At 48.8% G+C, this 24,743-nt stretch overlaps 1 protein-coding gene across 2 annotated transcripts in view; it reads left to right on the top strand.

Annotated features, from left to right (window-relative positions):
• The first annotated feature begins 2,409 nt into the window (after positions 1-2,409).
• The window catches only part of GSS (glutathione synthetase), a 28,169-nt gene continuing 5,835 nt past the window's right edge, over positions 2,410-24,743 (top strand). The window contains exons 1-9 of one of the 2 annotated variants that reach the window (XM_055138615.1): positions 2,410-2,519; positions 8,544-8,678; positions 11,957-12,102; positions 14,562-14,637; positions 14,872-15,011; positions 15,635-15,751; positions 21,173-21,253; positions 21,336-21,413; positions 23,179-23,245. In XM_055138615.1, coding sequence (XP_054994590.1) covers positions 8,550-8,678; positions 11,957-12,102; positions 14,562-14,637; positions 14,872-15,011; positions 15,635-15,751; positions 21,173-21,253; positions 21,336-21,413; positions 23,179-23,245 — 834 coding nt within the window. In that variant the 5' untranslated portion in view covers positions 2,410-2,519; positions 8,544-8,549. Of the gene's footprint in view, positions 2,524-8,543; positions 8,679-11,956; positions 12,103-14,561; positions 14,638-14,871; positions 15,012-15,634; positions 15,752-21,172; positions 21,254-21,335; positions 21,414-23,178; positions 23,246-24,743 lie in introns of both variants that reach the window. The other variant, XM_055138616.1, reaches the window with a different exon arrangement.

Raw genomic sequence — 24,743 nt, 5'->3', positions numbered from 1 at the left:
AAAGTAGAAAAGTTTATTGGAAAGTAGAAAAGAAAAGAAGGTCTCCAAGTGGGGAGGAACTTCGTATCGGACTAAACTAAAAGGGAGTTTTGTGTGTGCCCTTTTAAAGGTTCTTTGCATCCCTATTGGTTGACAAGGTTTATGAAAGATGCCAGAAGGTCACAGGGATGTCCAGCTGGTCTAAATCTCTCCAGGTCTAATTTTCTATGTTCCTGGGAGACCCCGGGAATGCTGAGGCAGAACCTTGGGGGTGGAATGTGTGTCAAGTTGATAGGGGAAGAGATGTAACATCTGGAGACAGAAAACTGCTTTCCTCTCTCACTAGCAAGGGGAAACTGAGGCTTCCTCTTTCAGACTCCATCCACACTTCTGAAGCATTGGCTACATTGTAGCCAGCACAAAGCCGACTGTGTCTCTCCCGGGCCTGAAACCCTTCCCACAGCATCAGTGCTTGCTGGTCGGCTGAAGAGCCCCTTGGCCAGTGAGTCGAGTCCTAACAGCCTGCTGTAGGCCACGGGCCCTCCTCAGGGTCCCCTCAAATGCCTCCTGGTCTCTGAAACAAGCCCAGGGCCAAAGGGATAGCACAGAGGGGTAAGGTGCCTGCTGGCACTGCATATGGTTCCCTGAGCAGCCTTGGGCATGGTCTCCCCCACTCCCAAATATAAAACAAGCCACACTCAGGACTGCCTTTTCTGTTTGCTCCTCCCACTTGGAACACTGCTCCGTCCTATTGCTAACCTCCATTCTTATTTCCTTTACTGTGGACACTCTACTACACATCTCAAGATCCCTCCAAATCTTCCATTATTCCCTAGAAAATCACTGTTTACCAGTCTTTTGTTTGGGTCTTTGGTACCCATCCACAGTGCTCAGGAAGCCATATATGGTGCTTGGGACCGGAACTGGGGTAGGCAGGATGTAAGGGAAGAGTCTTAACCTCTGTACTCTCTAGCTCCCTCTTCTCCCCTCTTTGTTCTTCATTTTTCTTTCTTTTCCTGCTGCCAGTGCCAGGAGGGCGGCAGAACCCAACCCAGGGGCTCCAGCATGCGAAGCCTATGCTCCAGCTGTTTGGGCCAAGTCCCCTGTCTTGCCTATCTGCCTTCAGTATCCCCGTGAGGGCAGAACAGGCACCAGTAATGTCTCCATGGTGAGACTTGTTGTTACTGTTTTTGGCATATCGAATACACCACAGGGAGCTTGCCAGGCTCTGCCATGCGGGCAGGATACTCTCAGTAGCTTGCAGGGCTCAGACACCTGATCCTCCTCCCGAATTTTGTTTTGGATTCTCTTAGCTCCAGCCAGTAGTATATCAGGGTCTTTTTGTCTCTTTGTTGTTTAACATCTCTAGGGTATTAACTCTTTTGCCCAAATATCTTGTGATTCATACACAGACTAAGTGTCATTTCAAAGAAATTCTGAATAAGAGAACACTTTGATCAGAAGGCAAATTTTTATGTAATATTAATTCAGGTCATTTCTACATCATACTTAGGCTGGACATTTTCTTGTCTTTCTGCCTTTACAGGGCTGGAGCCATAGCACAGAGCGTAGGGCTTTTGCCTTGCATGCGGCCGACCCAGGTTCGATTCCTCCGTCCCTTTCGGAGAGCCCGGCAAGCTACCGAGAGTATCCCACCTGCAGGCAGAGCCTGGCAAGCTACCCGTGGCGTATTAGATATGCCAAAAACTGTAACAAATCTCACAACGGAGACGTTACTGGTGCCCGCTAGAGCAAATTGATAAGCAACCGGATGACAGTGATAGTGATGTTTCATTACTTCTAGTCCAAATTTCACAGTATTTCTACTTCATATTTACATAATAGGTTTACAGAAGTCTCCCCCAGGGCCAGAGAGAGAAAATAGAGTTGTTTCCACCCCCGGGGCTGGCAGCAGAGGGGAGCCAGTACAATAAAGGGGACAGTGGGGAGATAGTGGAGCAGGCAGGCGCTGGCCTGGCATGCAGCGGACGCCCTGTAGGTCCCCTAAGCATGGCCCAAGGGAGCCCTGCGCCCAGGTCTGACCCAGAACCCCTCCCGCCCTCCACTCAGCAGGAGGAGCGGGGCTTTCCGGAACCCAGCTGGGAACAGAAGCCTGGGGTCCAGCACCGGCTCCGCCCGCTCTCGGTCCCGCTCCGGGACTCTCCCACCACACCGATCCCCTCCACTGTGTGTCCCCCCCGGTAGTGACGGTCCCGTTCCGGGCCTCACTTTCCTCATCGTACGCTCGGCATGAGGAATGTGCGAGGCCTGACAAGTCATGCCAACGCCCAGCTCCCTCCGACCCAGCCTGACTCCTCCCTCTTGGGTCAGTCCGGCCGGCCGGCGCCCGGGCTGGCCCCTCGCGGCCGCCGTCCAGCCCCGCGGGCGCCGGTCCCCGCCCCCGCCCCGCCCCTGCTGGGCGCCCCCCCCCCCCCCCCGGCAGGTTCGCGCAAGCGCAGTGGCTCGCGCCAGGCCCCGCCCCCTGAACCTCGGCTAACGGCGCAAGGGCCCGAGCACCGAACGCGGTGGAACGACGAACAGTAGGTTGGGGCGCGCAACGGAGGCCGGCAGGGGTCATACTTCCTCGGGAGGAAGGCCGTGAGGGAGGGGTCTGGCCCGCGCTTGGAACCCCGAGAGAGGGGAGGCATTTGCCATCTGCAGCTCTTAGCCTCGGCCGGGACTGGGTGGCTGGTGCCCAGTGAGGGGGGGTTGGGTTGGTGCCCACATTTCCCCAGTGACCCCCTCGGACACCAAGTCCATGTCACCGAGAGCTGTACTTCTCGCGAAGCAAATCCGAGCTGGAGCGATCCGAAGCACACTTGCTCCGGGGGGGAGCGAGCGGGGAAGCGGGACGGGCTCGGGCAGGAGACCTTGCCATTGCCCGGGGCTTCGGGCGGGCTCGGACCTGCCCTTGGAATAAAGTCCGACCGATTTCCTGGTGGGCGTGGCCGAGCGCCCGAGGTTCGAGCTCGGACTGTCACCCCGCATTCTTTCTCCTGACATTCATTGACTACAGGGTTAGGCTCGCACACGTCACTCACCGGTCGTGGGGCTCGGAGGGGGGGGAGTCGGGGGGGAAGCAACAGGCTGCAGAAGAACAGGTTGGAGAAGAGCAGGGACAGCTATGAGAGTCCTGTCTGAACGTCAGGAGTGCTGGGGAACTTTCCGAAGAGAACAGCGCTGCCCCAGGGCTGGGAGGGGACGGGGCCAGCGTGCCCGGACCTGAAGGCAGCTGGCTCTGAACTCCTTTAGTGGCCAGGCAAGAGGCGGTCAGAGGGAGGCTCCCAACAGTAGAAGTGGAGAGAAATCAAGGAACTCAAACATTGCACATGCATTTAAGAAGAAAGAATCCACAGGATTGCGGCACAATAGGGGGTTGGAGAGAAGCTCGTGCGAGACTTGGGTAGCTAGGTGGCTTCACCTGGAGGGAAACACACTTTCAGGTAGGCCAGAAACTGTAGCGGTTGTGAGGGATTTGCCAGTGCTTGGATGTTTGGAAAGTCCTGCTGGTGAGGGGATGGAACTGACTCTCAGGAACACAATAACAGAGTCACGAGAAGGGTGGAGGCGACAGAATAGGGGGGAAAATCCAATGAGCACTTTTCATAGCCACTGTTTTATTTTTTTTTTGGGGGGAGGCATTCAGCGGTGCTCAGGGTTTACTCCGGCCTCTGCGTCCAGGGATCGTCCCTGGTGGTGCTTGTTGAACCATATGGGGTGCAGGTGATTGAACCCGGTTGGACACCTGCAAGGCTAGTGCCCTTACCTACTCTACTATCTTTGGGTCCTCATAGCCATTTTGGGGTGGGGGGGATGGGGACCACGCCGAGCTATGCTCAGTGCTTACTCCTGGTTCTGTACTCAAGGATCACTCCTGACAGGCTCAAGGGACCTTATGTAGTCCTGGGGATTTTATGTTAGTGTGAAAGTGGATTTTCCTGCGCTGGTGGGTTCTTGAAAATTGCATGAAAGAATTGCACACAAAACCTGGAAGACTGAAAGTTAATTTATTGTACAGGTAAAGTTGGGCTGGAGCGATAGCACAGCGGTAGGGCGTTCACCTTTCATGCAGCCGACCAGTGTTTGATTCCTCCGCCCCTCTCGGAGAGCCTGGCAAGCTACCGAGAGTATTGCGCCCGCACGGCAGAGCCTGGCAAGCTACCCGTGGCGTATTAGATATGCCAAAAGCAGTAACAATAAGTCTCACATTGAGAGATGTTACTGGTGCCCGCTCGAACAAATCGATGAAAAACAGGATGACAGTGACAGTGACAGGTAAAGTTGATGGGTTTGGATCCCTCCCCAGATGTCCAGCCTCTCCTTTACCCCAGAACAACGTCACCAGTCCCGTCCCACGCTGTCTACTCACCTCCCATGAATGAGTGCCGGGTCCTGTCCCTGTGCCACTCCATCTATCCCGTGTACATTTTCCTCAGTTTCCAGCCATGGCCATATGCACGTGGGCAAGATTATTGTGCTGTGTACCTGTCGCTGGGACTCCCAAGTGTCCTGTTTTCCTGTTCCTGGCTTTGGGGGGTGGCTTTTTATCCGATGCCATATCCCACCCACTCCCCAGCCATCCCATTGACCCCCTGTTCCATAGGCGGAGATTTTAAGTGATTTGGCACTCCACACTTCTGCTCCTGATATGTGGGGGGATTAAACCCAGATCAGCAGCATGCAAGGCAAGCTCCCTACCCACTATACTATCACTCTGGCCCCATAACCATTTTTCTTTCCTATCTTTCTCTGTGACCCCAGTACCTAGATAAGAATCTGGCATTTGGGGGCTGGAGTGATAGCACAGTGGGTAGGACATTTGCCTTGCATGTGGCCAACCTGGGTTCAAATCCCAGCATCCCATATGGTCCCCTGAGGACTGCCAGGAGTAATTCCTGAGTGCATCACTGATTGTGACCCAAAAAGAAAAAAAATTTAATTTTAGGGGCTGGAGCAATAGCATAGCTGGTAGGGTGTTTGCCTTGCACGTGACCAACCCAGGTTTGATTCCCAGCATCCCATATGGTCCACCAAGCACTGCCAGGAGTGATTCCTGAGTGCATGAGCCAGGAGTAGCCCCTGTGCATTGCTGGGTGTGACCCAAAAAGCAAAATCATCATCATCATCATCATCATCATCATCTGGCATTAGATGTCTGTCTGTGTTTACCAACCACACCAACCCAATGGCGGACAGAGATGCTGGAACTTGAATTGTGGTGAGATGGGGGCTTATGGAGGTTTCCAAAAATAAGCTCCCATGGCTAGAAATCCAAATGTGGCTAGCAACTCTACAGAGACTTTTCTCTGGAAATCTCGATGCAATAAGCGCACTGTCTCCGTACTTATAAAGGAAGTACTGTTTGATGCACTCAGGCACAGAGTTTCATTGATTTTTTTCTCCGTAAGGACCATCCTCATCCAGGTCTCAAGCAGGAGGGCCTTAAGATCACAGGTGGGCTTTTTTGCGGGGCGAATTTCTGGCATACTTTGTGGTATGCAGAGACTATCTGTGGCTCTGTGCTCTGGGTTTAATCTGTGCACATGGTCCAGCTTACTGAGTTTCTTCCCAGCCCCTGGCTCTGTCTTTGCACACATTGTGAGGTCGCAGACTTTCATCATTGGTGTAGCAATGGTTTTTTTTCATGGGAGGATGCTTCTGAATCAATGGGGCATCCATATTCTTTAGCTCCCTTCCTAGGGACAACTGAGGCGGGCAAACATGTTCTGTCCCCAAAGCCAGATGACAAGAGGGAAGAGGCCCTGACCTTAGGAGCTCAAGGTTTTAAGTTGGTGATTGTAGCAGGAGACAAAATTAATGACTGGTGTTACCAGATTTTTATCTAGAACTTAACTCCCCGGGGCCTGCTGCAGAATGAATGAGTGTCGTGCACAGGTTCACTTTTTGTGTGTTTCTGGGCAGCCGTTCAGACACCTCCTATTACAGTGAGCACTTGGGTTTCAATTCTTTCCATTCTGCTAATGTGATTTCTCAAAAATATTTTCTCTCTCCATCACTGGAAAAGATAAGAAAATTTTAAAATTCTAGCACTGGGGATATAGACCCGTGCTAGAGCATTTGCCTTCCATGCCTGAGGTCCTGGCTTCATTCCTGGCAGCACTAAAAAGTATACGTTATAATACCAGGAGGTTGACTCCATAGCTTGGAAGCTGGCCTCACACGCTGGGGGAAAGTCATACCAAATGGAGAAGGGAACACCAAGTAAAATGTGATTGGAGATCCCACGTGGTAAGGGAAATGCGTGCTGAAAGTGGACTAGTGACTGAACATGATGGCCACTCAATACCGCTATTGCAGACCACAAGACCCAAAAGGAGAGAGAGAGAACAAATTGGAATGCCCTGCCACAGAGGCGGGGTGGGGTGGGGGGGCTGGGATTGGGGGGTGGGAGGGATACTGGGTTCATTGGTGATGAGAATGGACACTGGTGGAGGGATGGGCTCCCAAACACTGCATGAGGGAAAAACAAACATGAAATGTTTGAATCTGTAACTGTACCCTCACTGTGACTCACTAATAAAAAAATAAGTGAGGAGAAGTAGAAAGCAGGAAGAAATGATAAGTGCAAACAAAAAATTGCATCTAGAAATAAAATTTTAAACATCACTTATTAAAATATATATAAGGAAAAAAATTGAAAGGTATAATGATATTTAGTATTTTATAAGATATTTTTCTGACTATTTTATAGCAGGATAAAATCAAGGGTCAATTTTGAATTTTATATGAATTACTTAGATTGCTGCATATAAAATATGAAAATTTATTTAATAACAAAGAATCTGTTATATCTTAAACATTTTATTTCTGTAAGTCATTGACACAAAAATAAATTTGCCCCGGGAATATCATTATAATAGCTATCATTTTTATTTTTTCTTTTGACAATAGGAAAACATGATTCAAGAATCAATAAACAATTAGAACAGCAAAAAAAAAAAAGTATACATGTTTTCTGCCTCTGGGTGCTGTGATAGTAGGAGCCATGCTGTGATCATTTCCTGCTAGTGAGCACAATTGGTGAGAGAGAGAGAAATTCATTTCATAGTATTCCTCAAACCCCCACCCCCATGTGATTTTATTTGAAATCTACTGATTTATTGTTGAAGCTAGAGAAAGAAAACTACTGTAGAAAATCCAGTGCTTTATCTTCTCCATCCCCTTGTTTCAGAAATATATTCCTTCCCAGACTGTAGCCAGATGTGGGATCCATAGGTTTGCGCCCTCCTCCTTGTTTCCCAGGTGGAGAATCTGCTGTTCTGAGAGAGTCAGGCCTTGCCCCAATGGCAAATGGCACTTCCCTTTCCTCCCCGCTTCCCCCTTCCCCCTTCCCCCTTCCCCCCTTCTCCCTCCCCCTTCCCCCTTCCCTCTTCCCCCTCCCCCCCTTCTCCCTCCCCCCCCTTCCCTTCCCTTCCCTTCCCTTCCCTTCCCTTCCCTTCCCTTCCCTTCCCTTCCCTTCCCTTCCCTTCCCTTCCCTTCCCTTCCCTTCCCTTCCCTTCCCTTCCCTTCCCTTCCCTTCCCTTCTTGTCCCTAGGAAGAGAGCTTGAGAACATGGATGCCCCATTCATTCAGCAACATCCTCCTGTCCCATGTCCTGTCCCAACACCCTCTAAAACCATTGCTACACCAATGATGAAAGTCTGTGGCCTCACAATGTGTGAAAAGGCAGAGCCAGGGGCTGGGGAGACAACTCAGTAAGCTGGACCGTGTGCTTTGCATGGGGGAGCCACAGGAGTGCATGGTACCCAGAGCACACAGCCACAGATAATCTCTGAGCACCTCAGAGTGTACCCAAACTCGCCTCTTCCCTTCCCTTCCCTTCCCTTCCCTTCCCTTCCCTTCCCTTCCCTTCCCTTCCCTTCCCTTCCCTTCCCTTCCCTTCCCTTCCCTCCCCTCCCCTCCCCTCCCCCTCCCCTCCCCCTCCCCTCCCCTCCCCTCCCCTCCCCTCCCCTCCCTTCCCTTCCCCTCCCCTCCCCCTACCCCATCCCCCTTCCCCATCCCTTTCCTCTCCCCTCCCCTTCCATTCCTTGTATTTGGTTGGGCCACACCCGACTATGCTCAGGGTTTATTCCTTGTTCCTGGCTGTGTGTTCAGGAATCACTCCTTGCAGACTCAGAGGATCATATGGGATGCTGGGGATTGAACCTGGGTTGGAGCGTGCAAGGTAAACACTCTATACACTGTCCTATTTCTCCAGTCCCAAGAGAGTAGCCTTTCTCTCTGTGAGAGGTGCCAGACTGGGAGTCCAGAGACCTGGGTTCAAGCCCAGGATTGTTACCTGAGAATGTCATTGACCCATGGCTTCCTTTCTATGCGAAAAATGCCCTCATTGTATGAGGAACCGAGGGAGACTGCAGGAGTGATGCCCTGGCAAGCTTTCCGTGTTGTTCTATAGAAGGGAAGTGCTGGTGCCAGCCTGTACCACGCCGTTCCCTCCAACAGAGGTCAGAGTCACCCTGTATTGGTGGTGGCTGCCAGCCAGTGTCAGTGCTGGCTGGGCTTCAGGCCATCTGTCACCCAACCTTCCCTCTTCTCCCTTGCAGGTTGGGATGGCCACCGGCTGGGGGAGCCTCTTACAGGATGAGAAGCAGCTGCAGGCGCTGGCACGGGAGGCTATGGACCGGGCCCTGGCGGAGGGAGTGTTGCTGAGGACCTCACAGCAGCCCAGCTGCTCAGATGTAAGCCCCTGTTCCCTCCGCACAACACCACATCCTCCTGCCCAGGCTCCTTGGGGTCAGAGCGCATGTCACTTTTGCTTTGTTTAACATTTCTCAATAACTACACTTGAAATCTGGAAGTGTGTCAAGTAAAAAGTCACATGCTGAGCAAAGTGACAGCGGGTAAGGCTTTTTCTTTGCTCATGGGCCGACCTGAGGTCAGTTCCTGGCACCACATATGGTTCCTCATGCACCACTAGGAGGGACCCCTGTATGCAGAGCCAGGAGGAAGCCCTGAGCACTGCTGGGTGTGGTCCCAGCCCCCCATAAGCAAAACAAAGCAAGTCGGTTCTAGGCGGCAGGTTTGTCTTGGACAAGTTGCAGAACCTCTCCGCTGCTGTGGCTTCAGATGCAAAACCCTGATAACTCAAGTTGTAAGAGAATTAGAAGATGGTTCATCGCAAGTTCACAGTCGGCCCAGTGACCTATCAACCCCCCCCTAATCAAACTACTGTCTCTGCAAGGGGCCAACCTGATTTCACCCCAGAACCGCATGTGGTCTTCCAAGTACCACCAGGAATGATCCCTAATCACAGAGCCGGGGTAAGCCCTAAGCACCAGCAGGTGTGGCCCTCCCAAACAAACACATATACAAGAATACTTAGCTGACCTTACACAGAAATATCTCTGGATAATAGTCAGGGATGTAAGGGCCTGGGTTCAATTTCCAGCACTGGAAAAGATGTATGTACATATATACAATAGTAGAAAGATGTCTAGAAGTTTCTGTAAAACACTAGAATATTATTTGCTTTTGGGAAGAACAATATTATTGAGGCAAGTGAGATATACTTTTTCCTCTATCTTTCTATCTTTTGAATTTTTATTCATTCAATGTTTGTATTATCTATTTAAAATAATATTTGAGGGCCTGGAGCAATAGTATGATGGGTAGGGCATTTTCCTTGCACGTGGTTGACCCGGGTTCCATCACTGGCACCCCATATGGTACCCTGAGCTCCGCCAGGAGTAATTCCTGAGTGCAGAGCCAGGGGTAATCCCTGAGAATCTCTGGGTGTGACCCAAAAAGCAACAACAACAAAAATAATATTTGAAAAATATAAAAGAAAATTCTAACACCCTAAACTCAGACTACCATAATGGCAAACTGTTATTAACCTGGAGATTGAACTTAGGACTGCTTCCAAAAACAATCTTTACCATCTCTTTCCCAAGTTCTAGTTCATTGTTTTTACTGGGAATCTCAGAATGTATCTTCCTTCCAGAAAGAGTGTTCTAGGTGGTGTGTGGCTTTCCTGAGCTACCCCGAGCTGTAGTACAGCTGGTAGGGTTCTTGCCTTGCACGTGGCCCATCCATGTTTGATCCCCGGCATCCCATATAGTTCTCTGAGCCTACCAGGGATTTTCTCTGAGTGCAGAACCAGGAGGAAGCCCTGAGCACCACCAGGTGTGCAAAAAATGAATCTTCAAAGCCATTCAGATTTACTAATGCTACCGTCTTACCTGCAGGTTCTCTCTCTGCCCTGCCACAAGGCAAGGGTGCTGGAGGGACCTTCTGGCCTATAGCTGGCTAGGAGGGGGTGTGTGTGGGGTGTATGTGTGTGTGTGTGTGTTATTTAGTAATCAGTGTGCACTTGACAACTTTATATAATTATTTTGGAGCACTATTTAATCTGTTTCTTGTTCCTTATCTATTTTTGTTTGTATTTCAGTTTCCTACTTTTATTGAGGAATCATACAATACATATGAAATTTATCCCTTTAAAAGGCCCATATATAATAAGGGCTAGAGTGTTAGTACAACGGGTAAGGTGCTTGCCTTGCACAGGTTTGACCTGGGTTCCATCCCTGGCACCCCATGGGGTTCCCCTGAACACAGCTAGGAGTGTTCCCTGAGCACATCTGGATGGGGCTCCAAATCCAAAGAACAAAACCAAACCAAAAGGAAAAAAAGTCCTTGTATTACAAGTGAATTAGTCCACTATGACTAGCATTTTGTGAGAAACAATCTTACTGCAAACCCTCAGACTATCCGCAACAAGTAATGCAAGAAATACATTGTATTCATGTGAAACAGACTGAAAACAAAATATCAAAATGTTAAGTCATTATTAGAGACAGTTTGAGACAGTACATCCTTTGAAACTAAGTTCCTTATTTATTAAGAGTAGATAACAATAGCATCTTCTGCATGGAGTTCAATAGTGAATGCATGTCAGGTGTTTTAAATAGTGCCTTGTGCACATAACCTCAATATTTTTTGCACGTTTTTTGCTCAGGGGACTCCAAGGGCCCTGTGGTAGTGGAGAGAAAACCTGGGTGGCCAGCATGCAGAGCTTGTGCTCCGCCCATTGAGCTATTTCTCCAGCCCCTTTTTATTTCTTGTATTTGGGGTCACACCCAGTGATTCTCAGGGGTTACTCCTGGTTCTGTGCTCAGGAATCACTTTTACCCTACCTGCTGTACTATCTCTCCAGTCCCTTCAGCCCATTAAATTTTTTTTTAATTTATTTTTTTCTTTTGTTTTTTGGGTCATGTCTTCTGTGCTCAGGCCTTACTCCTGGATAGTTCCAGGGATTGAACCCAGTCAGCGGTGTGTAAAGCAGTACTCTATCTGCTGTACTACCTCACTAACCCTACAATTTTTTTAAATTTTAAAATGTATTTATTTATTTGGTTTTGGGCCACACCTAGCACTGCTGAGGGCTTACTCCTGGCTCTGCTCAGGGATCATTCCTGGCTGGCTCTAGGGATCATATAGTGCTGGGGATTGAACCTGGGTTAGCTATGTGCCAGGCAAACACCCTACCCGCTGGTCCCTAAACATTTTTTTTTTTGAACAACAAATAATTGTTTTTTGGTTTTGTTTTGTTTTGTTTTGGGGGCCTCACCCACTTGTGTTTAGGACTTTCTCTCCTGGCTCTATGTTCAGAGATCATTTCTGGCAGTGCCCTGGGCACCATAAGGTGTGCCGGGGATCCAACTCAGGTTGGCTGCATGCAAGGCAAGTGCCCTAGCTGCTGTTCTATCACTACAGCCTGGCGTGCTCAGCCTGTTGTGCTCTCTCTGGCTTGTGATCTCTTTGTTAGTGTAAATAGATTAAGTATTACAGTCCAAATGTTCTCTTTGTTCCTCATTCTGTTTTCTTTCCTGGCCCAGTCAGAGCTGTTCTTCTGCACTTGGTGCATCCATATTAAATATACTTCAGGCTTCCCCTGGGGTGTGTTTGCTGGAGGACAGCCATGCAGGACTCTTACGGCTGGCACTCTCTCCTCCAGGTGGTGAGCTATGCCCCCTTTACACTGTTCCCCTCACTGGTCCCCAGCACCCTGATGGAGCAGGCCTATGCTGTGCAGATGGACTTCAACCTACTCGTGGATGCTGTCAGCCAGAACGCTGCCTTCCTGGAGCAAACTCTTGCCAGGTACTCAGAAATGGAGCTGGTGGGGCCCAGGAGTGGTTGGAACCCACGAAGAGGAAAAATGGCCAGTCCTGAAGAATTGCTCTGGCAGCTGACTGGGTCAGATGGGGGGACAGGTACCACTGCCAACATTTTTCAAGTACTCCTAATGAAGGTTGGGAGGGCTGACTTTTTTTTTTTTTTTTTTTTGCTTTTTGGGTCACACCCAGCGATGCTCAGGGGTTACTCCTGGCTTTGCACTCAGGAATTACTCCTGGCGGTGCTTGGGGGACCATATGGGATGCCGGGGATCGAACCCGGGTCGGCCGCGTGCAAGGCAAAACGCCCCTACCCGCTGTGCTATCGCTCCGGCCCCTGGGAGGGCTGACTTTTAAATGTGGTCCTACCACTTACTTCCATGGTTCAGGCAAATCCCTTACTTTCTCTGAGTCTTAATTTTTTCATCTGTAAGGTGGAGAGAGTGGCCTAAATCTAACATATCTTCTTTGCTGAGACCACAGAATTCTCTGATCTATAAACCTTTCCCCTTACTCTGAAGACTGCAATGTTTATTTGAAATCGGGGAGGGTCAACCTAGTATTTTTTATTTTTTATATTTTTTGGTTTGGGCTCACATCCAGTGTGCTCAGGGCTTACTCCTGACTCTGTGGTCATGAATCACTCCTGGAAGTTCTCTGGGGACCATTGTGGGGCACCCGGAAATGAACTTGGGCCCGCCACATGCAAAGCAAGCATCCTCCTCACTGTACTATCTCTCCAGCCCCAGCCTAGTTTCACAAAGTGGCAGGGGAGGAGGGGGGTGGGTGTGAGTGTTACTTGATTAAACATCTGAAAGATGCCACCCAGTTAAAAAAGATACTCCAGCCTTACCTTCCCGATAAATATACTGAACGCCCTGAACAAACACGATGACCTCTTAGTACCTATGTCACATACCGTCTTTTATTAGGGCCACACCTGGTAGTGTGTAAGTGAGGGGTGGGGCACACCCTGATGGGGTCAAACGTGGGGCCTCACACATACTAAGCATGGACCCTACCACTTGTTCTAAATAACTTTACTCTGTTGATGGTTGTGGTACCCCAGGTTCAGGCCGGTAGGTCCAAAGAATCTTCAGAAGCTCTAGAATACAGCCTAGAAAATGTTCTTTGGGGCTGGATGGAGAGAAGAACAGTGGATAGGGAGTTTGCCTTGTACCTGGTCCCATTCCCCAGCACCAACAGGAGTGATCCTTGAGTACAGGGTTAGGAGTAACCTCTGAGCATCACTAGGTGTGGCCCAAAAATACAAGGAAAGAAAGAAAGAAAGAAAGAAAGAAAGAAAGAAAGAAAGAAAGAAAGAAAGAAAGAAAGAAAGAAAGAGAGAAAGAAAGAAGAGAAAGAAAGAAAGAAATAGAGAAGAAAGAAAGAAAGAAAGAAAGAAAGAAAGAAAGAAAGAAAGAAAGAAAGAAAGAAAGAAAGGAGAAGGAAGGAGGGAAGGAAAGAAGGAAGGAAGGAAGGAGGAAGGAAAGAAGGAAGGAAGGAAGGGAGGAAGGAAGGAAGGAAGGAAGGAAGGAAGGAAGGAAGGAAGGAAGGAAGGAAGGAAGGAAGGGGAAGGAAGGAAGGAAGGAGAAGGGGAGAAAGAGAAAGGAAAGAAAGAAAGAAAGAAAGAAAGAAAGAAAGAAAGAAAGAAAGAAAGAAAGAAAGAAAGAAAGAAAGAAAGAGAAAGAAAAAGGAAGGAAGGAAGGAGAAGGAAGGAAGAAAGGAAGGAAGGGGAAGGAAGGAAGGAGAAGGGGAGAAAGAGAAAGGAAAGAAAGGAAGGAAGGAAGGAAGGAGAAGGGGAGAAAAAGAAAAAGGAAGGAAGGAAGGAGATGGGGAGAAAGAGAAAGAAAGGAAAGAGAAAGAAGGAAGGAAGGAAGAAAGGAGAAGGAAGGAAGGAAGGAAGGAAGGAAGGAAGGAAGGAAAAGGAAGGAGAAGGAAGGAAGGAAGAAGACGGGGAGAAAGAGAAAGAAAGGAGAAAGAAAGAAAAAGAAAGAAAGAAAGAAAGAAAGAAGGAAAGGAAGGAGAAGGAAGGAAGGAGAAGGAAGGAGAAGGAAAGAAGGAAGGAGATGGGGAGAAAGAGAAAAAAAGGAAAGAGAAAGAAAGAAAGAAAGAGAGAGAAAGAGAGAAAGAAAGAAAGAAGGAAGAAAGGATAAGGAAGGAAGGAAGGAAGGAAGGAAGGAAGGAAGGAAGGAAGGAAGGAAGGAAGGAAGGAAGGAAGGGGAAGGGGAGAAAAAAAAGAAAGGAAGGAAGGAAGGAGAAGGAAGGAAGGAAGGAGACGGGGAGAAAGAAAAAAGGAAAGAGAAAGAAAGAGAGAAAGAAAGAAAGAAAGAAAGAAAGAAAGAAAGAAAGAAAGAAAGAAAGAAAGAAAGAAAGAAAGAAAGAAAGAAAGGAGGGAAGAAAGAAAGAAGGAAAAGAAAAGAAACTTTCTCTTTTCTCTTCCAGCACCATCAAGAGAGATGACTTTACTGCGCGCCTCTTTGACATCCACAAGCAAGTGCTGAAAGAGGGCATTGCCCAGGTACTAATCCCCTCACCTCTTTTCCCTGGGATGCCCCCAATCTCTTCTATCTGTCTGAAGAATTTGACTCTGCGCTCACGGGAATCTGCCTCTCGTGGGTCGCTGCTGTCTTTGCGCATCAGCAGCCAATCCTGGGATAACCCCAAGAATGATTCCATGGGTCTGGGAGACCCACGGGCGCCGCTCGCCGCCAAGGCCGGGCACACTGTCCTCAGCCTTCAGTTCTCCCCACAGACTGTGTTCCTGGGCCTGAACCGCTCAGACTACATGTTCCAGCACAACGCAGACGGCCCCCCAGCCCTGAAACAGATTGAGATCAACACCATCTCTGCCAGCTTTGGGGGCCTGACCTCCCGGACCCCAGCTGTGCACCGGTGCGTCCTGTGGGCGGCCCTGGGCACCGAGGTGGGGTGACAGCGCTCTGAGCCACCACATGCACGGAAGTGGGCATGGGGCCTGCGGCTCTGCCCGTGCCTTCCCTGCATGGAGTTCCAGGTGCTCCATGGGGAGTCTGCCTGGGCAGGCCAGGAGACGAAAGGCCTCCAGCTTGTGTCACACGGCTTGTGTGCCCCTCGTTCCCAGGAGCATGAATGGTCTCTGCGAGAGGGCCTCGGGTAAAGGGGAGCTTGACAGCTTGACGTGTTGGAGGCCTGAGAAGAGACCCAAGTGCAAGGCTGGGAGAGGTGCCAGAGCGTCCTGTATGGGGGCCAGCCCCCGTGGCTCCCTTCCTAGCCTGCCCTCGTTTCCCGGATTGCTGGGATCCAGGGCTTCAGCAGCGAGGCTCCAGGCAGCTCCTGGAATCTGATGTGGGTGGACTCAGGCTCTCGGCTCTCCGGCAGAGATGGGGCCGGCGCTAGGGCTGCCCAGAGCACTTGGGTCTGAGGTAGCGCCCTCAGGAGCAGCGGGTGCTCTGCACCAGGGAGTGTGACATCGACGTCGTGGGTGGAGGGGCCTCCCCCGGCTGCCTGGCACTGTGCAGGCTTCTCTCTCTCCACAGACACGTGCTCAGCCTCCTGAACAAGCACCAAGAGGCCGCCCGGATCCTCTCCAATAATCCCAGCAAAGGACTGGCCCTGGGGATTGCCAAGGCCTGGGAGCTCTACGGCAATGCCAAGTAAGGGGGGACAAGGGGGCAACCAAGTGCAGCAGGAGCGGCTTTAGACTGGGTGCTTCTGACCTTCTCTGAAGGTCATTGACATCATTGAAAAGTGAGGGGGTTTTCCAGGCCATTTACCTTTAAGTGCCGTGATTGTATGGATTGATTTATTTAGGTTTGGAGGCCACGTCCAGCAGTGCCCAGGAGTTCTGAACCCCGGGGAGGGGGTTTACTCCTGGTGGTGCTTTGGGAGATTGTGCAGTGCCAGGTTACAAATCTAGGTTTTATTTTTGTTTTATAGGAGAACAAATTGAACTGAGGTTCAGTAACTAGTTCAGTCGTAGGAAGTTGGGAATTACACTCTGTCTCTAGAGCCTCTTCTCTCCACTTTTCTGCCCCCAGGAGCTTTGTTCTTACAGTTTAGATAAAAAACCTGAGGCTCAAGGGGCTGTATAGAGAGTGCAGGAGATAAGGTACGTACCTTAATTCAGTCCCTGGCACCACATATGGTCCCCTGAACACCGTCAGATGTCATCCTTGAGCACAGAGCCAGAAATAAGCCCTGGGCCCAGCCAGGTGTGGTTCAAAAACTCAAAAACAAATCAATCAGGAAAAAAAAGAAAGCAGAAGGATTTTCACTGATCATCTGATACATTTTAAGACAATGTGTTTTTTTTTAAATTTTTTAATTAGTGAATCACTGTGAGGTGCAGTTACAGACTTACAAACTTTCATGTTTGTGTTTCAGTCATACAATGATTGAGTGCCCATCCCTCCACCAGTGCCCATTCTCCACCACCAATGGTCCCAGCATCCCTCCCACCACCCCCACCCCGTCCCCTCCACCCCACCCCGTCTCTGTGGCAGGGCATTCCCTTTTGCTCTCTCTCTCTCCTTGTGGGTGTTGTGGTTTGCAGTAGAGGTATTAAGTGGCCATCATGTTCGGTTTAAGGCAATTTTAAAGGAAATCTAGAAAATGAATTGTGATTTCAACTTGATATTTAAACAAACTTTTAGAATGTAGGATCTAGGGACTTCCTACTTTAAGGATCGTCCAGTCCCTAACTTCTCTTCCTGTCCTCAAATAAAGTTTAAGGTAAGACAAATAGGCCCTGTGGGGTTGGGTTAGAATGAGGAGGGGTAAGCACAAGGCCTTCTGAGGTCAGGACGTGGCTCAGTTAGCAGAGTGTGGGCCTCACGTGCTCCAGCACTGAGTATGAGATCCCAGACGCACGGGCCCCCAGGATGCCTGCCTGTCCCCCTGATGGCCCAGCCCTGCTATATGTGGCTTCTGTAAAAGAAAAAGAAAAGGAAGGAGCTTAACCTCCTGCACTACATAAGTCCTCTAGTACCAGGTGTCACTGTGGCACACAGCTGGGCCCGGCATCCTAGGTGTGACCCGATTACAAAAAAGGAAGAAAGAAAAAGGGATTCTAGGGATCAAAGGTTGGGAATTGTGATCTGTTGAACACCTTGATTTTTTTTTTTCATTTTGGCTCTGGGGTTCACCTGGTTTTCAGGCACTACTCACTGCTCAGTGCCCATAGGTTGCTCCCAGTGGTGCATGGTGGGGGGACCATGCGGTGCTGGGGATCAAGCTCAGTTCTCTCCCCGGAAAAGTATGTGCTCCAGCTCTTTATGCTATCTCCTAGTTCCAAACCTAACCCTTATTTTATTTTATTTTGCTTTTTGGGTCACACCCAGCGATGCACAAGGGTTACTCCTGGCTCTGCACTCAGGAATCACCCCTGGCGGTGCTCAGGGGACCATATAGGATGCTGGGAATCGAACCCGGGTCATCCGCGTGCAAGGCAAACGCCCTTCCCGCTGTGCTATTGCTCCAGCCCCGAAACCTAACCCTTATTTTATAGATGGGGAAATCCACAGAAAACCCAAGGAAAGAATCTGACTTGCCCAAAGATACCTCACAGGTGGAGGTATCCTTGGTGGAGCATGAACTGGGATTCAGGAGGCCTCACGTCTACCCTGCCTCTTCCATTTCATTAGCCAACAGCTTTTCCAGTCCTGGTCTTCCCAGACCACTCACATCCGAAGGCAGGAGGGGGTAGAATGTTTCTTGAGCCTGGCTCTGATTCTTTGGAAGGGCCGGGCTGACTTAATGAGCCAGGGCATGCAGCTCCACTTTAACCTACATCCTCGGGCCTCCTTTAACCTCCCTCTCCATCTCTTATTGGAGGTGAGCCAGCCTGGGCCAGGTGCCACGCTTCCACCCGAGAACAGAGCATGTTGGGCTGCGGAGAGAGCACAGGGCCGCAGAACTCTCCCAGGACAAGAAGGTTTCTGAGAACATCCTTGCTGACTGATTTCTCAGACACCCAACTCAAAGCCAAGACTCAACTTAGTGTAGTTAACCCCAAGAGAGTTTGACAGGCTGCCAGCCAGACCTTTCTTCATGATAAACTTTATCCCTGCCTTTATTTATTTATTTATTTTGCTTTTTGGGTCACACCCAGCAATGCTCAGGGGTTACTCCTGGCTCTACACTCAGGAACCACTCCTGGCAGTGCCCGGGGGACCATATGGGATGCTGGGGATCGAACCCGGGTCGGCCACATGAAAGGCAAACACCCTACCCGTTGTGCTATCGCTCCGGCCCCTCCCTGCCTTTATTTAAACACTGTCATTTACAAAGTTGCTCTTGATGCATTTGTCAAAGGCATTCGATATTCCAGCACCAATCCACCACAAGTGTGACCTTCCCTCCACCAGTGTCCCCATTTCCCAACCAGTCCCCAAGCCTGCCTTCTTAGCAGGAAAACAATCATTTGTTTTTGATTGCTTGTTTCAACTAAATGGTTAGTGGAATTATCAAAAAATAAGTGAAGGAAAATTTATGAAAATTGTTGTTATATCTTACCATGGAGTCATTAAGTCCTTGTCTGAGGCTTTACTAAACTCTTTGTTGCTAGTTGAGCCTTCCGTGTTAATGTTTTTGTTTATTGAGCTTAGTTGGCTTCTATATTACTTTCTCATCTAATTCCGTGTGCTTCTATTCTTAGATTTCTTCTTATTTTTTTTTTGGGTCACATCTGGCAATGCTCTTGGGTTACTCCTGGCTCTGCACTCAGGAATTACTCCTGGTGGTGCTCAGGGAACCATATGGGATGCTGGGAATCGAACCCGGGTTAGCTACGTGTGAGGCAAAGTGCCCTACCCACTGTGCTATCGCTCCTGCCCTCCCCTCATTGTTAGTTTTGTAGAATTTGGAGGTGTTACACAGCCACAAATGCAGCCCCACACTCCAGAAACTCCAGAATATTTAACTGGGCTATGAATTTACATGGTGTCGGTTGTAGGATGTGTATGTGGCTCTAGAGGCTACCAGAAATACAGGAGTGAGGTGGAAAGAGGCTGCCCACCCCATGCCAAGAAGACCCCAGAGTTCTCAGCCTGAAGTCTGGTGTACCTGGAATTTTTGGCAGTTTGCCATCTCTGCAGAGCCCAGTTGTAAGGGAGTGGAGTCAGGCCATTGATATGGCAAAAATGTGTGTCATTGAGTTTGGTGTGATCTTGGCTGTCGGGGCTTTGGTAGGATGGGCTCTTGATCCACCCCCCTCCTGAGGATACCCCAGAGTTTTTAGTTAGTGTACATGTAGATTTTTGTGGATAATTGATCTTAGAAGTCTGAGATTTAACATGAGTCTGTAAAGCTGGGCTGATGGGTGAGTTTATGGCAATGGTTGTGGGATGTGGGTGTCCATGGTGAAATTTTGTCTGAGTTCTTGACTTTCTGCTTCCTTAAGAAACATGTAGGGGCTGGAGCAATAGCACAGCAGGTAGGGCATTTACTTGGCATGTGGCAACCCTGGTTCAATTGCCAGCGTCCCATGTGGTCCCCTGAGCACCGCCAGGAGTAATTCCTGAGTGTAGAGCCAGGAGTAACCCCTGTGCATCACTGGGTATGAGAAGAAAGAAAGACAGAAAGAAAGACAGAAAGAAAGAAAGAAAGAAAGAAAGAAAGAAAGAAAGAAAGAAAGAAAGAAAGAAAGAAAGAAAGAAAGAAAGAAAGAAGAGGGAGGGAGGGAGGGAGGAAGGAAGGAAGGAAGGAAGGAGCTGGATAATGTAGGATTCTTGCCTTGGTGCGGCTCACCAAGGTTTGATCCCTGGCATCCTACATGGTTCCCTGAGCACCGCCAGGACTGATTCCTGAGTGCGGAGCCAGGAGTAACCTCTGAGCACCGCCTGGTGGAACCCCCCCCCCCAAAAAAAAAAGAAGAAAAGAACAGAAACATGTAGATAAAGCAGAGGAAAGATCCCAGGTAAGCCCCACGAGTCTATGCTTTGAAACCAGACGTAGCCCTGTGTCCATCACAGACAGATGGGGAGCTCCTCAGGATGATGCCTTCTATCGTGTTGGCTGCAGGGTGGATGGAACATTCCACAGAACAAGTCTTGCACTGCGTGGAAGCACCACCGGCCTCTAGTAGACTCTTCCCAGTCCAGCAGCAGTCAATGGCCCCAACTCCCATAACAGTTTTCCCTAAAATACTCTTCATTCTCTCGCTTGCTCATTCTACCAGAAATGTTTTAGAATCAGTATGGGTTTGTTTGGGTATTTTTGTTTGTTTTTGTTTTGTTTTGTTTTTGTTTGGGGGCCATATCTGGCAGTGCTCAGGGGTTACTCCTGGCTCTGCGCTCAGGAATCAGTCCTGTTTGTGCTAGGGGAACCAGATGGATGGAACTTGGGCTGGCTCCATGCAAGGCAGTGCCTTATCCGCTGTACTGTTCTTCTGACCTTAGAGTCATTATGTTAAGTGTCAAGAAAAAAGTGCTCTGGAATCTTTGAGGTTTTTCCAAATCTAAATTTGCTTGTTTGTTTCTGGGGTTACATCCAGTGGTGCTCAGGGCTTACTTCTGGCTCTATTTTGAGGGATTACTCCTGGCAGGCTCTGGGAACCATATGGGGTGCTGGGGACCAAACCCAAGTTGGCTGTGTGCAAAGCAAGTGCCCTACCTGCTGTGCTATCACTCTGGCCCTCTAAACTGAAATGGCAAAGAAAATGACCTCATCACCATTTTCCACCCACCCACTAAGGAAGGGGCAGGCTTGGCTCCACTCTCTCCAAGTTTTCTTTTGTCCGGAAATGAGGAAGCTGTGCTGGGTGGAAAGAGGAGCACGTGTTCTTTCAGGAAGCTGCTCTTTGTCACTACTTTTTTTTTCTCAGATTATTTGTTTGGGGGGGGTCATACCCAGTGATGCTCAGGGATTACTCCTGGCCCTGCATTCAGGAATCATTACTGGTGATGCTTGGGGGACCATATGGGAGGCTGGGGATCAAACCCAGGTCAGCCGCGTGGAAGGAAAATGCCTTACTTCTGTACTATCGCTCCAGCCCCTCTCTGTCACTTCTGACAGGGGTGAAGGAGAGGGGAGGCCCGATTGTAAGGTCACCATGGGCACCTGTTCTCTTTCCCCAGTGCTCTGGTGCTGCTCATTGCACAAGAAAAGGAAAGGAACATATTTGACCAACGTGCCATAGAGAATGAGCTCCTGGCCAGGTAAGTAAAGGCAGATCTGCTGTGGAGCATGGGGGTCTCTCAGCAGCTTCCACTCCCGCCCACCCTTGCCCATCTCTTCTAGGAACATCCATGTGATCCGACGAAGGTTTGAAGATGTCTCTGAAAAGGGCTCTCTGGACTCAGACCGCAGACTCTTCATGTAAGTTTTTTGGGCCATTCACCAAGCACTCATAGAAAGGAGGGTTCAGGGACCGGGGCGAGTGGCAAGGATAGCAGGTAGGACGCCTGCCTTGCATTTGGCCAGCCGATTCGGGTTTGATCCCCAGCACTACATATGATTCGCCAAGCCTAGCCAGGAGCAATCCCTGAGTGCAGGGCCAGGAGTAAGCCCTGAGCACCACTGGCTGTGGCCCCCAAATAAGCTAACAAACAAACAATACAGGAAGAAAAAGAGGGTTCAGGAAACTCTATCATCATTGTCTGCAAATCATTCTTGCCTCTGGGATCTGTGATAGCGTGCATCTTTCTGTCTGACATCTAGGGTTGAACTCTAAAACACCCATCCTATCATCTCAGAAAAGTGTGGAGAAAGCCAGCCAGAATCTCCCTCTTGAGGGTTGTAACAGAACTGTGGACTTTCTGTGAGAGGGCACTAACAGGAACTGTCTTCACAAGACCAAGAGTGCCCAGAAGTTTTCTTGCCCCTCTTGATGGCTGGTCAGGGAGATAGGGGAACAGCTGACTTCTGTGACTGACCGGAGCACAGCACTCTGAGCTCAGGCCAGAGGTTTGCGTTCCAAGCCCAGCTCTGTGCTTCCTTCCTGCTGGCTTTCGAACCACATCTTTTGGTAGCATTGCTCACACCCCCCAGACTGAGTCTTAGAACTTTGTCATTCTTGAACTTAAGACCCTTAAGGTTGGGAATGTAGCTCCATGGTAGAGTGTTGGCTTTGAGGCCCTGGGTTCAATCCTTAGCACTAATAATAATAATAATAATTATAATTATAATAATAAAGAACCTCCAGGGGCTGGAAAAATAATACAATAGATAGGGTGCTTGCCTTTCATGTGGCTGACCCAGGTTCAATCCCTGACATACTATATGGTCCCCCAAGCGCCCCAGGAATAATTCCTGAGTGTAGAGCTAGGAGTTACCTCTGAATTCCACTGTTTGGCCCAAAAAAGCAAAGAAAAATAAAATTAAGAACCTCCATAGATTTTACAGTCCTCATATTTCAAAAATCTTGTGTTTCGCTCAGAGCAAAATTAAGTTCCTCACATATTTTTCAGACAAACCAGACAATATTAAAACAAGTAAAAGGGATGGAAGTTTTAAAAAGACAGTCTGTGAGGCCAGGAAGATGGCCCAGAGGACTGGAGCACAGGCTTTGCTTGGGTTTGATGGCCAGTGTAGCATGTTCCCACAGAACACCAGGAGCGACCCCCAATTACCATACTGAACACCACTCAGTGTAGCTGCCCCCTGATCCCCCACCTCACCCCAAAAAGACAGTGTCTTACTTTATAGTAGTAATTTTTTATCTTCCCATTCTCATCCACACAATTTGAAAATAAAAATTTGAGTCTGGTTTCATTTACCTTAAGCAGTTCAACTATGTGTTTTACTAAGCTTAGCAATATGATTCTGCTGCTCAGTAATTTTGAGGCCCCTTTTAAAAATAATTTACTGGTTTCATTCTGGGTGAAACAAAAAGTTTCACTCGAGCCTTCCTAGAGTGAGTCTAGATCTGGAATATTGTAGAACATTCTTTGCTGCACGCCTCTATTTCTGGCAGAAGCAGTTGTGTATGGGGGTTTCTTTACTCTGGTGCCAACAAATTCTGTCAGCTACCCCTAGTTGACTGAATTTCATACAGCCAAGCGTTTTGGTACACCCTTAGATAGATTAAAACTGCACGGTAGTTATCATTTAACACAGCAACCTTCTCCATCCTGTGTTCTAGGGATGGCCAGGAAGTTGCTGTGGTTTACTTCCGGGATGGCTACATGCCAAGTCAGTACAGTGTACAGGTTGGTATTTTCTGTTTGACCATTCTTTGCCTCCTGGGGCCTGCCAGCCCTCCTGAGAGACCCAATCAGACATCACAACAACTCGGATCTCCCCCCGGGGGCCTTGCTTGAGCTCTTCCTCAGGGATCTTGCCACCGCTCATATGCTACAAACTCTTCTAGAATACAAATCCTCAGGCATCTGGTGCTTTAGCCCTGCCTGCTCTCCCTAGGGGTTTGCTGGTAAATTTTTTTTTTAATTCTTTTATTGAATCACCATGTGGAAAGTTACAAAGCTTTCAGGTTTAAATCTCAGTTATACAATGCTCAAACACCCATCCCTTCACCAGTGCACATATTCCACCACCAAGAATCACGGTATACCTCCCCCCTTCCCCCCACCTCCCCAGCCCCCCACCCCGCATGTGTAACTGGTAAATTTCACTTTACTTTCACTTTACTTTGATTACATTCAATGTTTCAACAAAAAATTCACTATTATTGATTTGGAGTTTCTTCCCCCTAAAGTCGATCTGCTGAAAAGAAAGCATTTGGTAATTTGTTTTCCATTGCTGAGAATGAAGAGATATGAGGTCAGGAGGCCGCACTAGCAGCAGCACAGTTTTGGATTTCTGTATTTTAGTAACTAAGTCCAGAGAAATGTCTGCCAGGAATCTCAACATTGTAAGCTTGTACCTCCCAGCTACTTTATATTCCACATATGAGTGCGATCTTTCTATATCTGTCTCTTTCTTTCTGACTCATTTCACTCAGCATGATACTTTCCATGTTGATCCACTTATATGCAAATTTCATGACTTCATGATTTCTGACAGCTATGTAGTATTCCATTGTGTAAATATACCAGAGTTTCTTTAGCCAATCATCTGTTTTCGGGCACTCTGGTTTTTGCTGGTAAATTTTTAAAAGTCATCTTTCAAGTTCAGGGAGAACCCCAATTTAGAGCTTTTGCTGCTTCCTCTGGTGTTAATACTTCCACCGAGACCAAGACCCAGAGTTGGGGAGAGTCAAGTACAATCAACTCTTGTCAGCTGATGCTTGTTAGCAGTTCCGGCAGCTCCTGGCAATGATTCCTGCCAACTCTCACCTCTCTTTTAGCTTTGTCAAAATGTTCTCTCTTCTGGGCTGGAGATTTAGTACAGCAGGTCAATCCCCGGCATCCCATATGGTCCCCTGAGCACCACCAGGAGTAATTTCTAAATGCAAAACCAGGAGTAACCCCTGAGCACTGCTGGGTGTGTTCCCCCCACCCCTCTGAAAAAAAGGTTCTCTGATCTGACCACTCATGCTAATGACAGTAATGATAGAACCCTATCTTGCTAGCCTTTCTTAGAGTTTCAGATGTCTTCCACACCCATTATTTCACTTAATCCTTACAGCCACTCCGAGGCATATTATTATCCCTATTACACAGATGGAGAAACACAAGTTTGGATTCAGGGGTGAATTCCCACAGGGAGTTCCCAAACTTTCTGAAGGCCAAGGGTACCCCAGGAGGC

Source organism: Sorex araneus, chromosome 5 (assembly GCF_027595985.1).
Source record: "Sorex araneus isolate mSorAra2 chromosome 5, mSorAra2.pri, whole genome shotgun sequence".
NCBI lineage: Eukaryota > Metazoa > Chordata > Mammalia > Eulipotyphla > Soricidae > Sorex > Sorex araneus.
Note: the sequence above shows the minus strand (reverse complement) of the source record. Positions and strands in the feature narration are given on the sequence as shown.